Below are 12,799 nucleotides of genomic sequence, written 5' to 3'. Positions count from 1 at the left end.
CAAGGGTTTCTGACCTTAGCAGTATCCACTCTTCTCAGTGTTGGCCTACTTTGAGGGTTTTGTTTTAGCCATAAATATAAAAGTTCAGAAGGCTGGGTTCACTGTAATTACAGCCTTGCATTGCCTGCCTGCCTGCCTGCCTTTGCCTTTTCTCTGCCTGCCTGCCTGCCTGCCTGGGGCTTTCTTTGTTCTGTCAACAAAGGTTGGCCTATAACTCACTATGTAGCCCAGGTTGGCCTTCAGTTTGCTGTGGTCCTCTTGCCTTAGCCTCCTTGGTGCTGGGGTTAGAGGTGTGAGCTACCATGTCCAGGTAAAACCTTTTACTTTATTTTTTGTGGGATGGTTTGTTATTGTTTTAGTGGTTTTGGGTTTTTGTTTGTTTGTTTTGTTTTGTTTAGAAAAAAATCTCTCTATGCAGCCTTGGCTATCCTATGCAGATCAAGCTGGCCTCAAAAAGACCAGAGATCTATCTGAATACTGGGATCAAAAGTATACACCACCATACCCAGCTTAAACACCTTCTTAGATAATAAATTATATTTTCTCTTATACCTTAAGAATAAAATATTGGGCTGGAGAGATGGCTCAGCAGTCAGGAGCATTGACTGCTCTTCCAGAGGTCCTGAGTTCAATTCCCAGCACCCACATGGTGGCTCACAACTGTAATGGGATCTGATGCCCTCTTCTGGTGTGTCTGAGGATAGCTACAGTGTACTCACTCACATAAAACAAACAAATCTTTTTTAAAAAGCCATTCAGTCCTGCAATACCATTAGACATCTTTCAAGTGCTTGGTAATCATGTGACTAGTTACTACAGTAACCAGATTCTCTGTTGGAAAGCAAGGGAGAGCATTCTGTCATTTTAGGCAGTGTTGGTCTGAGTGGAAGAATTTGGAGAACTGCCAGTTATGGCGGAGCACAGCTTTAATCTCAGCACTCAGACAGAAGGCAGAGGCGGATCACTGTGAGTTTGAGGCCAACCTGCTCTACATGAAAACTCCAGGCCAACCAGGGCTACAAAATGAGACTCTGTCTTTGGAGAAGTGGGAAAGGATTTGGAAAGTAGACTTCTTTATTTGGTTTCTGAGTTCTTCATCCTTAATTTGTTGGATAAATGCAGCATTTATAGGGTTCTATGTACAAGCCCCATCTCTGGGGTTTGTTTAAAATGGATATGTGGGCCCTTTTCAGATTCTTGTCCCTCATGTATAAAGTTTCAAGGAGGTAGGTGGGAGCTAAAGAAGTTTGATCCTGGGGGCAGGGGGCAGGGGGCAGAAAATACAGTTTGTAAAACAGAAACTTAGTAGTTTCTGATTTTAGTCTGTTCTCCCTTCATTTCTTCATGGCTGATTTTGTGTCCCCTGTGCTTGATCTGAGCACATCCTAGGGACCCAGCTCACGATGCCACTGTGCTGAGGAACATTTACCTTTTGTCTTTTCAGTTCTCATTTTTGTGTGTTGTGATTTGGCTGTGCCCTAAGTAAGCAAAAATCCATTTTTCAGTTCTGTTTCAAACTGGGAGAGTAACGTTCCCCCTAGTGTTGAAGATGCACATGCTCTGGTAGAGCCATAGCCCCAGCCCCTGGGAGAGTCTTCCTGATGATGATGTCTGACCCATAGTTGACACTCAGGTTTGGGCCATGTGAGGGAGTAAAACGAAATAAAACACAGGAACTCCTCTCTAAAGGAGATTCTATCTAGTCATCATGAATAGCCCCATCTAGAGAAATGACTTAGAGGGAAGGAACATAGCAGCAAATCAGTAGCAAACTATGAGCATGAGAACAATGAGTAGACAAACAATACAGCTGAAGCTAGGTCCTGGGAGGACTTACCTCGATGGATAGTTCAGATTCCTTCCTTCTTGTGACTGGAGAGTTTTTTCTTTTTTCTCTCTTTCTTTTCTTTTCTTTTCTTTTTTTCTTTTCTTTCTTCCTTTCTTCCTTTCTTCCCTTCTCTCTCTCTCTCTCTTTCTTTCTTTCTTTCTTTCTTTCTTTCTGGAGTGTTTTTTTTTCCTCCCATCAATGAGGACATTAAGGTAAAGCCAATATTTTAAAAAGTTCATATTACGCAATTCAATCATTTTTATGTGTACGAGGCTGGGGTATGCATGTTCCCTCATCAGACCTAGTGAGATCTGGGGACTGGGCTCAGGTCATCCACCTTAGCTACAGACCTCTAATATGGATCTGTTGCTCTCGGGAACGGAAAGTGAGAAGAATTAGAGAGGAAAGCACATTCATCACCACTACGGGTGGAGACACAGCACAGCAGTTGCGTGCTCCCTGCTCTTCAGAGAACTGGCTGGGTCTGGTTCCCAGCACCCTCGTCAGGGCTCCCAACAGCCATGTCAGGGCTCCCAGCTGCCTGGAACTCCAGCACGGGGGACTCTGACTTCCTCCAGCCTCCGTGGTCACACGTGTGCATGAGGACAAACCTTCAGACAGACAGCACACAAAAATAACCATGTGTGGCAGCTCATGCCTTTAGTTCCAGCACTCAAGAGCCAGAGACAGGTAGATCTCTGTGACTCTGAGGGCAGCCTGGACATCCAGAGGATGACCTGTATCAAGATTAATTAATTAGTTAATTGATTAAATTTAAAGAACTGTCTTTAGAATATTTTTAATCCCGGGGAAACTTGGATTTCCAAATAATGTAATATTTTAAAAATATTTGTTGGGCTTAATTCCCTTGGAGAAGTTGCCTACTGTATTTCTTTTGTGAATTTTAAAAAGCAACATTAGAAGCTAGATGTGGTGGTACACCCCTGTAATCCCATACACTCTGGGGAGGCAAAGTAGGTAGATCTCTGTGAGTTCAAGGCCAACCATGTCTACATGTGTGCTCCAAACCAGCCAGGGGAGCATAGTGAGACTCCAAACCGACCAAAACCCAGGGCAGGGGGCAGTGTTAGAGCTCAGGAATCCTAGCATTTTGTTCACTGAGGCAGGAGGATCATCACCAAGTTGAGGTCAGCCTGGGCTACAGAGTGAGTCAGTTGCAAACAGAAGGGTGGAAGAAGGGAAGCTTCTGTTTGCTTGTTTCTTGTGCCTGGGTAGTTGGCTTGAACACTGTCGTCCCAGAAGCCATACCACCTCTTGTCCTATCAGATCCATCTGTGAATTTGCTTTTCAGTAAACACGTGAGTTTTGCCACTCTTTCTGTAAAAAGTGCTCTCCAGAAATGCTAGCTTATCAAATGTTCCTTAAACTGAGGCTTGGGCTCTGCCTCCTTAGGTGTCGTTTGTCTTTCTTTTCCTATTTATTTATTTATTTATTTATTTATTTATTTATTTATTTTTATTGGATATTTTTATTTACATTGCAAATGTTATTCCCTTTCCAGGTTTCCTGTCCATAAGCCCCCTATCCCATCCCATCCCCTTCTTCTATAGGCGTGTTCCTCCTCCCTAACCACCCCACTGTCTGTCTTTCCCTTATTCTATACCTGTGCTTTGAAATACAATGAAATTGACCTAAGGTTTTATTTTGAGCCCCTTGTCTCTCTCTCCTTGTGGTATTTGAAATATCAGTTTCAACTTTGAAAGGGACAATCTTTTTTTTTTTTAAAGATTTATTTATTTTATATATATATGAGTACACTGTAGCTGTCTTCAGACACACCAGAAGAGGGCATCAGATCCCATTACAGATGGTTGTGAGCCACCATGTGGTCGCTGGGAACTGAACTCAGGACCTCTGGAAGAGCAGTCAGTGCTCTTAACGGCTGAGCCATCTTTCCAGCCCAAGGGACAATCTTTTAATTAAAAACTAAATACACAGGAATACCAGTTGCAACTCTTTTTTTCTATTTTCCTTAAATTCTGCTTCTTTCTTTTTTCTTTTGGGGGCTCCGTGGTGCCAGATTAAGAAAGTGGCGACTGCGCTAAAACATGGATAGATGCAAACATGTAGGGCGGTTACGGCTCGCCCAGGATCACTCCATCCTGAACCCCCAGAAGTGGTGCTGTCTGGAGTGCGCCACCACCGAGTCTGCGTGGGCTTGCCTCAAGTGCTCCCACGTGGCTTGCGGCCGCTACATTGAAGACCATGCACTAAAACACTTTGAAGAGACCGGACACCCGCTGGCCATGGAGGTCCGGGATCTCTATGTGTTCTGCTACCTGTGCAAGGATTACGTGCTCAATGACAACCCCGAAGGGGACCTGAAGTTGCTGAGAAGCTCCCTCCTGGCTGTTCGAGGCCAGAAGCAGGACCTGCCCGCGAGGCGTGGGCGGACGCTGCGGTCCACAGCTGCAGGCGAGGACGTGGTCCCGCCGCAGCGTACTCCTCAGGGACAGCCGCAGATGCTCACGGCTCTGTGGTACCGGCGCCAGCGCTTGCTGGCCAAGACGCTGCGGCTCTGGTTTGAGAAGAGCTCCCGCGGCCGTGCGCAGCTGGAGCAGCGGCGGCAGGAGGAGGCGCTGGAGCGCAAGAAGGAGGCGGCGCGGCAGCGACGGCGCGAGGTCAAGAGGCGACTGCTGGAGGAGCTGGCCAGCGCGCCGCCGCGGAAGAGTGCGCGCCTGCTCCTGCACGCTCCCGGGCCCGTGGCCGTGCGCCCTGCTACCCTCGCTACCTCCAGGCGCATGTCCGCTGCTGCCCTCAAGCCGCGCCGTCAGCTGGCGGTGGCCCCAGGTGTTACTGGCCTGCGCAACCTGGGTAATACCTGCTACATGAACTCCATCCTCCAGGTGCTCAGCCACCTCCAGAAGTTCCGGGAATGTTTCCTGAACCTCGACCCCTCCACCTCCGAGCACCTGTTTCCCCAAGCAACCAACGGGAAGGCTCAGATCCCTAGCAGGCCAGCCAGCAGCACTGCCGCGGGGTTCTCAGTAAGGAGTGACCGGGCCCAGGGGTTCGAACCTCAGGGCTTCTGCTGGAGCAGCGGAGCCTCCATCAGCAGGAGCCTGGAGCTCATTCAGAACAAGGAACCCAGCTCAAAGCACATTTCTCTCTGCCACGAACTGCACACCCTCTTCCGAGTCATGTGGTCTGGGAAGTGGGCGCTGGTGTCACCCTTTGCCATGCTTCACTCCGTGTGGAGCCTGATTCCCGCCTTCCGAGGCTATGATCAGCAGGATGCGCAGGAATTTCTCTGCGAACTGCTGCACAAGGTACAGCAGGAGCTTGAGTCTGAGGGCTCCACACGCCGGATCCTCATCCCCTTCTCCCAGAGGAAGCTCACCAAGCAGGTCTTAAAGGTGGTGAACACCATATTTCATGGGCAGCTGCTCAGTCAGGTAGGTGTGTGCCCACCTGAAACGATGTGAGAAGCTTGGGTGGTAGTTTGGGCTTCCAGATTCCTGGGCTAATTAAGTATAGCCAGTGTTTTCAGTGACTGCAATGTTTCAAGATGGTTGTTTATGCCGGACACTATACTGGTGACCATGTAGGTGAACGTGGGTATTCGCTCTGTCTGGGTCTTTTGTAAACTGGACAGTTTGCAGAGAAGTCTGTTTCCAAAGTCCTTTGTACTTAGGAGTAATTAGGAGTATGCCAAAGACCCAAGCAAGTCTCCTTCCCACTGCCCACACCTCCCTCACCCCAAATTATGTAGGATGACCTTAGAGTCTGCCCATCCTGCCTCCGGCTGTCAGTGTGGGGTTACAGACTCCAGTCCCCACTGCCTCTCCACCAGGACCGATCGTCAGCCAGGTCAAGACTTAGGCAGAGATTCCCAGGCCTTATAGAAATATGTACAGAGAGCACTGTTGTGGATTGTTTCTAAAGAAAGGGTGGGCAAGTTAAGGAAGGTAAGGCCTCTACAGTGAGATGCAGAGGTTGTGTGCCTCAGTTACTAAAATTGTGGAAAGACTGATGAGTAGGCATGGGAGGGAAACTGAGGCCCCATTCTGCCTGTGAATGGCACCTAGGAATATTGCAGTGGGAGAGGAGTATGCATGTCATCATGCCAGCACTTGAAAGGCTGAGGCAGGAGATCAGAGGTCAAGATCATCTAGGCTCTGTAATGAGGTCCAGGCCAGGAGGAGAATCTATCTCGGAGGAAGGGAGAGGGAGGGAGGAGGGGAGGGAAGGGAAAGGAAATTGCTGTGTGGAAGCACCAAGGGAAAGGGAGGGATTTGAGGGCAAGCAGAGCAGACAGTGATCTGTCATTTCTTCCTCAGCCCAGTTCCTTCAGTGCCTCAGAGGTAGCTTACCTGAGGCAGCATTCACTGGGAGCAGGCAGAGGGTGTCTTGTGGGTCCTCAGTTGCAGCTACTTACAGCATGGTTGGAAACACAAGCCCACAGAGTATGCTCCAGTGCCTTTAAGTCTGAGTTCTTATTAAGCTTTTGGGGAGAAGCGGTTGGTAAATTTATATGTGTTCTATGTGGGAAGCATGGAAACTATAATCTGCAAACCAATCTTCTCATTCTAGGTCACATGTGTATCATGCAATTATAAATCCAATACCATTGAGCCCTTTTGGGATCTATCCCTGGAATTCCCTGAACGATACCACTGCGTAGAGAAGGGGTTTGTCCCTTTGAATCAGACAGAGTGCCTGCTCACTGAAATGCTAGCCAAGTTCACCGAGACAGAGGCCCTGGAAGGGAGAATCTACGCTTGTGACCAGTGTAACAGTGAGTGCTGCATGAGGAGGGCAGGGATTGCAAGTGGACCGTGCTTTATGGAGCTGCTTTTGACCCTCAGTCAACAGTAACACCTCCTGCACTAAGAGCTCTAACCCATCTTTTAAAGACCAACTTCTCACAGCCACTGTAGTAGCTAATACAGAGTTTACAGTACTAAAAACAGACCTGAGCCAATGAGATGGCTCAGTGGGTAAAGGTGTTTGCCACACGAGCCTAGTGACTTGAATTCAATCCTTAGAACCACAAAAAGATGAATGGATATAGCTGCCTGCCATGGTAGCACACACACCATGCACACCTACGCACACCTATGCATTCCTTCACATACCCACACATACCACACATACACACACATACACACATACCCATACATACCCACGCATACCACACATAAGCACACCTGCATGCACACACTCCTTAGAGTACTAACAACAATGCCTCCTGCTGGGCGGTGGTGGTACATGCCTTTGATCCCAGCACTTGGGGGGCAGAAGCAAGCAGGTCTCTGTGAGTTCAAAGCCAGTCTGGTCTACAGAGCAAGTTCCAAGACAGCCAGGGCTACACAGAGAAACCCTGTCTTAAAAAACCAAAACAAAAGAGAAAAGGTGCCTCCTTTGACTCCTGATGGTCTTAGTCATTGGGAAGTGTGTGGAAGTGGTCCCTGAAACGGGCTGGGGGACGCTAGTACTCAGCTTCATGATGCTTGGGGGCCCTAGGCTCACAAATGTAGTCTAATGGTTCCCATTTCATCTAAATTACCATTTGAGGGCTGTAGGATGAGAAAGTGTGCCTTTGTCCCGAGTGCATAGATCTAAGTCTGTTAAGACTCATGCTGAGATGGGCTGATAGGGCTAGAGAGACTTCTCAGTCGGTAAAGGAACTGAGTGGAGCCCCAACAGGGAAGAGGCCTGTGGTGCTGTCTTGAAGAAGGACATGCATATGGGTCCTGATGCTTGCTGGTCACCAGCCTGGCCGACCTAGCAAACTACAGACCAGCAAGAGACCTTGTCTCAAATAACAAAACCGAATGTGGATGGCTCTGCACCCACAGTATTCTGCTAGCCTTCACAGGCAAGTGACCAGCACACAAGACCTGGGCTAGCAGGATGGCTCAGCAGATAAAGGCACTCCACCCAACCTGACAACCCAAGTTTGATTCCCAGGACCTACATGGTCGACAGAACAGACTCACAGGCACGTGGTAAATGACAGCCTCCTAGGTATTTTCTTCTTCTTTTTCTCGGCACGCTTCTTCACAAAGAAGTGTCTCTGGGTCACTGGTTTAACTTACAGTGGGTCTCTTCTGTGTGATTACACGGACATCATGTGCAGACCCTTCTGTGTCACCGTACTGATGCCCAGCATGCACAAATGGAGGTGCACAACAAGTGTGGAGTCCATGTCTGTGTGTCTGTCTGTGTGTCTGCGCACCATGTGTATGCCCGCTGTTAACAGACGTCAGAGCGGGCTTCACATCTACAAGAACTAGCTGTGAGCTGCCATGTGGACCTTGGGAAACCAAACTTAGGTTGCCTTGCAGGAGCAGCCAGTACTCTGAACGCTGAGTAGCGTCTCCATCCTTGGTGTCCGAATTTTATGACATATAGATTTAGAAACAAAGGCTACAAAGTTATGGGTTATGCAGTGACCTAGACAATCAGTTTAATACACATAATGAATTTGGAATATACATCGGGGGTTTTTCTTTGGGGGGGTGTTTCGTTTTCTGTGGTTTTTATTTTTGTTGCTTGCTTGCTTGTTTGTTGTTCTGAGACAGGATCTCTCTCACTCCCCTGGCTGTCCTGGAACTTGCTCTGTAGATTAGGCTGGCCTCAAAGTCAGAGATCGGCCAGCCTCTGCCCCTGGGGGCTGGAATCAAAGGTGTGCGCCACCACACTAGGCCAGAGCTTTTTCCTGTAAGGAACAACAGGGTATTAACAACTTTGTATCATTCTTAGATATGACAGAGTAGGTAGGAAATACTCTTAGTTTTTCCAGAGAGTATCCTTTCCTGGTAGCTAGATGTGCCAATTAGTCAGGACTTGTCTGTTCGCTGATAATGCAGAACGAACGCTTTCAGGGCCTGGGCTGCATTGATTCAGTGCTTAAGAGGTTTAAGGATTGCCCCTCTTCCTCCTTAATTAAACAGAGGCAAAACCGGTCAGTCTCAACAGAGTCATTTCTGTTTCTTGGTGAATTTCTTTTAGGGAAACAGAGCCAGTCTGCATTTCCTCTTAGCTCGCACGCTCCCTCTGCTGTGGATTGTGGTCATTGCAGCTTCCCATGCAGAGCTCCAGCCTCTTCAGGGCTGGTTAACAGGAATAGAAGAGGGCAGAGCCCCTTTGAGTGCTTCTTTGCGTATCCCAAGTGTCATGACTGCATGGCTGACCAAGGTTCTCCAGCAGCACACGCAGTCTGCCGCAGTCTGCCCTGAACAGCTAACCCTGCATGTCCTGTGGCCAGAGCACTGTTTGCACACGTGCCTCAGACCGGACTTGGCATCAGATGCCGCGCTTTCTACTCGGAGCGCTCAGAGCAACAGTGTGGAGACCGTTGTGTTACGTCTGACGGGTCAGGAGGCACAGAGATCTCTGGCCCAGATTAAGAAAGTTTGTTCCCATGGCCTGTTTTCCAAGGCTGTGGAGTCTGTTTCAGTTACAGGTCAGTGGTTTAGAAGCAATGTTTATTCTTTGGACTAGATGAACTTGGCTGGCTTTCCACTGTCTATAGGACTACCGTTCACCCAGGCGGTGTGAACTTGGCTGGCTTTCCACCATGTCTATAGGACTACCGTTCACCCAGGCGGTGTGAACTTGGCTGCCTTTCCACCGTCTATAAGGACTACCGTTCACCCAGGCGGTGTGAACTTGGCTGCCTTTCCACTGTCTATAAGGACTACCGTTCACCCAGGCGGTGTGAACTTGGCTGCCTTTCCACTGTCTATAAGGACTACCGTTCACCCAGGCGGTGTGAACTTGGCTGCCTTCCCACCGTGTCTATAGGACTACCGTTCACCCAGGCGGTGTGAACTTGGCTGCCTTTCCACCGTCTATAAGGACTACCGTTCACCCAGGCGGTGTGAACTTGGCTGCCTTTCCACTGTCTATAAGGACTACCGTTCACCCAGGCGGTGTGAACTTGGCTGCCTTCCCACCGTGTCTATAGGACTACCGTTCACCCAGGCGGTGGTGGCACACACCTTTCATCCCAGTACTCAGGAGTCAGAAGCCTAGAGATCCTAAGTCCCTGGTTTACAGAGCGAGTTCCAGGACAGCCAGGGCTATACAGAAAAACCCCTTCCCAAAAAAACAAAACCAAACCAAACCAAACAACTCCCCTCCCCCGAAAGAAGAGCATTTCAGAAACCATGACAAAAGCCCAGAGCTACTGTTGTAGTTTGCCCTCTGTTGCTATGATAAACACTGACAAAAGCAGCTTGGGGGAGAAGGGTTTGCTTTACCTTATAGGTTATATACAGTCCATCGTAAAGGGGAGTCAGGCAAGGAACTCAGGGCAGGAGCTCGAAGCAGAAGCCATGGAGGAAGGAAAGCTGCTTCCTGGCCCACAGCAGCAACTTCCATGCCACCTCGGCCCAGTTGCCGTGAACAGTGCAGCCCTCAGTGATGCCCTCCCACATCAGTCATCAGTCAAGGAAGTGCTACATGACCACAGGCCCGTCCTGTGGAGCCATTCCTCTTCCTCTTCCAGGCCATCACCACTGCTAGAGTTTATATTTAAATATTTATGTATACCATAAGCAAATGCGTTGGGAAAAATCTGCTTTCATAGTCTATGTTTTATTAATCATAATTTATCTTTTTCCTAAGCCTCAAATATATGTAACATTCAAAACAAAAATCTATCTCTATGGAGGGAGCTGAGCCTCACCGTTTTGAGTAACATTCATTTGGTGTACGGGTAGCTATAAGCAGGAAGTTGGCTAGGATGGCTTGTGTAGAGGGAAACGCTCTTTAGACTTAGAGTTGATAATCGTTTAAAAGACAGCAATGTAAAAGTGTAGAACTATGCCCACTGCCTATGTCTTATACTTCCAAACAATGAAACCTAGGTAGGCAAACAACGACAGCTCAACCCAAACCCCTTGTTCTGAGTGGAGCTAGGAAGCTGTCAATGATCTGCAGACTACCTCAGGTCCTCCGGCTACACCTTAAAAGACTGAGCTGTGTTGGGTGCAGTGTGCACTGTGGTAGCCTCCACTTAGACATTCTATAAAAAAGCCACACCACTTCTGGAAGCTGCTGGTGGCAAAAATTTGAAAGCCGATGTATCAGTCAGGTTTAGCTGCTAGTCAGAGCCCAATAATAGTGACTGTCATATAAAGAAGTCTGGAGGACACCCCAAGGCTAGCGTGTGGGGACATGGGCATGGACGACTTGCAGGCTCCTTCCTCAGTTTCCTCAGGGTCCCATTACTCCTTTCTCTTAGCCACAGTCCAGAGGCACTGCATTAAGGCTGTGACGCTGGGAAATGCAGACATGTTTAGGATGTCACATTAGTACCTTAGATAAAACCCAGGTCCAATTTGTGACTGGATGACGCTCCTCACTGCCTATGTCTTATACCTTTCCGAACCATGTAGGCAAACGACGAAAGTCCAACCCCAAACCCCTTGTTCTGAGTGAAGCTAGGAAGCAGTTAATGATCTACAGACTACCTCAGGTCCTCCGGCTACACCTTAAAAGATTCAGGTGAGCTTTGGGATAGCTGCCTCACAGGCTGGGGAGGACAGCTGTCTGCTTTGACATGGGAAAGAAACCTGTTCGTGTGGGGCCTTGCACTTTCCACAGAGAGTCACTCTTGTCCAGAAGATAAGAAGATGACGTTAGAGCGGCAGCCTGAGCCTCAGCTCGCTCGCTCGCCATTTCTTTCCAGCACGCACCTAATGTCTGCCAGTGCTCTCCTCACCTTGTTTGGACTTAGCAAATTCATCCCAAGGACACAGTATGGAATAACCAGTGAGAGGGGCAGGCAGTAGACTACCCAGGCTATCCAGAGTCTACTGTTTGTTTTCTCTTTTTGAGGGGGGTGGTGGTGGTTCAAGACAGGGTTTCTCTGCCTCTGGCCCAGCTGTCAGCCCAGGGCCCTCTTGTGGTCTGTTCAGTGCTTCAGGGAGTCCTGAATAGTAAGGAAGCCTTGACTGTCCTGGAATTTGCTCTATAGAACCTGCTGGCCTCAGACTCAAGAGATTTACCTGCCTCTGCCTCCCGGGTGCTGGGACTAAGGGCATGCACACCACAGCCCGGCTCCAAGCTGCTTCTTTAGGGATTAGTAGGTTCAGAGGCTCCATTGAGCTTTCCCAGCAGACATCCTGTGAATTTTGATTAGTAGGGGCAAAATCCAAATCCAAATCGTTTTCTCGGCTCCCTGTTAACTACTCTTCCAGCCTTCGCTAGTAAGAAATTCCTTTCATGTTGTAGGTGGTCTGGCCGTAACCATCGTGAGAAGATCGGGGTCCATGTCGTCTTTGATCAGGTGTTAACCATGGAACCTTACTGCTGCAGGGACATGCTCTCCTCCCTTGACAAAGACACCTTTGCCTATGACCTCTCCGCAGTGGTCATGCATCACGGGAAAGGGTTTGGCTCAGGACACTACACAGCCTATTGCTACAACACAGAGGGAGGTGCGTGTACTTTGCTCTGTGGGCTCGGGGATGTGGAAAGGGGTTTCTTTGTTCACACCTTATTGCTTTCCGTTATTTCCAGCCCAGGTTAGCTAGGGACAAATTACATACATTAAAAGTCAATGGGGAGCTTTATGAAAGTTAGGAGTCTAGTAAGGATATAAGGCTGTGCTAGGAATGAGCAGGACTCCCCGTATCAAAGCAGGAGATTAGCACAGGATCTGTCATTTGTGTATTTCTTATCATTACCGTAGCCCACTATGGCTATGGTAATGATAATTCCGCTGACTTCATCTTCCTTCTCAGTCATGCAGAAATGATGGGGCTTCATGGAGATAGATAAGTTACAACTCAAGTATGTCATCTTGGAGGACACTGAGGGCACTTTCTCTGTCCTCACGAGCTTCAACCTTCCCCCGGGGCAGGGTCTCTGCCGCTGCACTGTAAGCAGGTTTGCAGCAGCCCAAGCCTTCAAGGACTGCTGCTGAACCCTTTACTTGCATTCTCTCCCCACCCCCTCTGCTTAGCCCCCACATCCTGCCTCTCTGTGGAGGCT

General features: G+C 48.7%; 1 protein-coding gene across 5 annotated transcripts in view; it reads left to right on the top strand.

Moving 5' to 3' along the window:
- Usp49 (ubiquitin specific peptidase 49) overlaps positions 1–12,799 on the top strand; it is a 68,489-nt gene that overhangs the window by 55,066 nt on the left and 624 nt on the right. For all 5 annotated transcript variants that reach the window (XM_032900576.1, XM_032900574.1, XM_032900579.1 and 2 more), the window contains 4 exons: positions 3,870–5,244; positions 6,383–6,587; positions 11,200–11,308; positions 12,038–12,243. In XM_032900576.1, coding sequence (XP_032756467.1) covers positions 3,898–5,244; positions 6,383–6,587; positions 11,200–11,308; positions 12,038–12,243 — 1,867 coding nt within the window. In that variant the 5' untranslated portion in view covers positions 3,870–3,897. The remainder of the gene's footprint in view (positions 1–3,869; positions 5,245–6,382; positions 6,588–11,199; positions 11,309–12,037; positions 12,244–12,799) is intronic.

Source organism: Rattus rattus, chromosome 4, assembly GCF_011064425.1.
Source record: "Rattus rattus isolate New Zealand chromosome 4, Rrattus_CSIRO_v1, whole genome shotgun sequence".
NCBI classification, from domain to species: Eukaryota; Metazoa; Chordata; class Mammalia; order Rodentia; family Muridae; genus Rattus; species Rattus rattus.
Note: the sequence above shows the minus strand (reverse complement) of the source record. Positions and strands in the feature narration are given on the sequence as shown.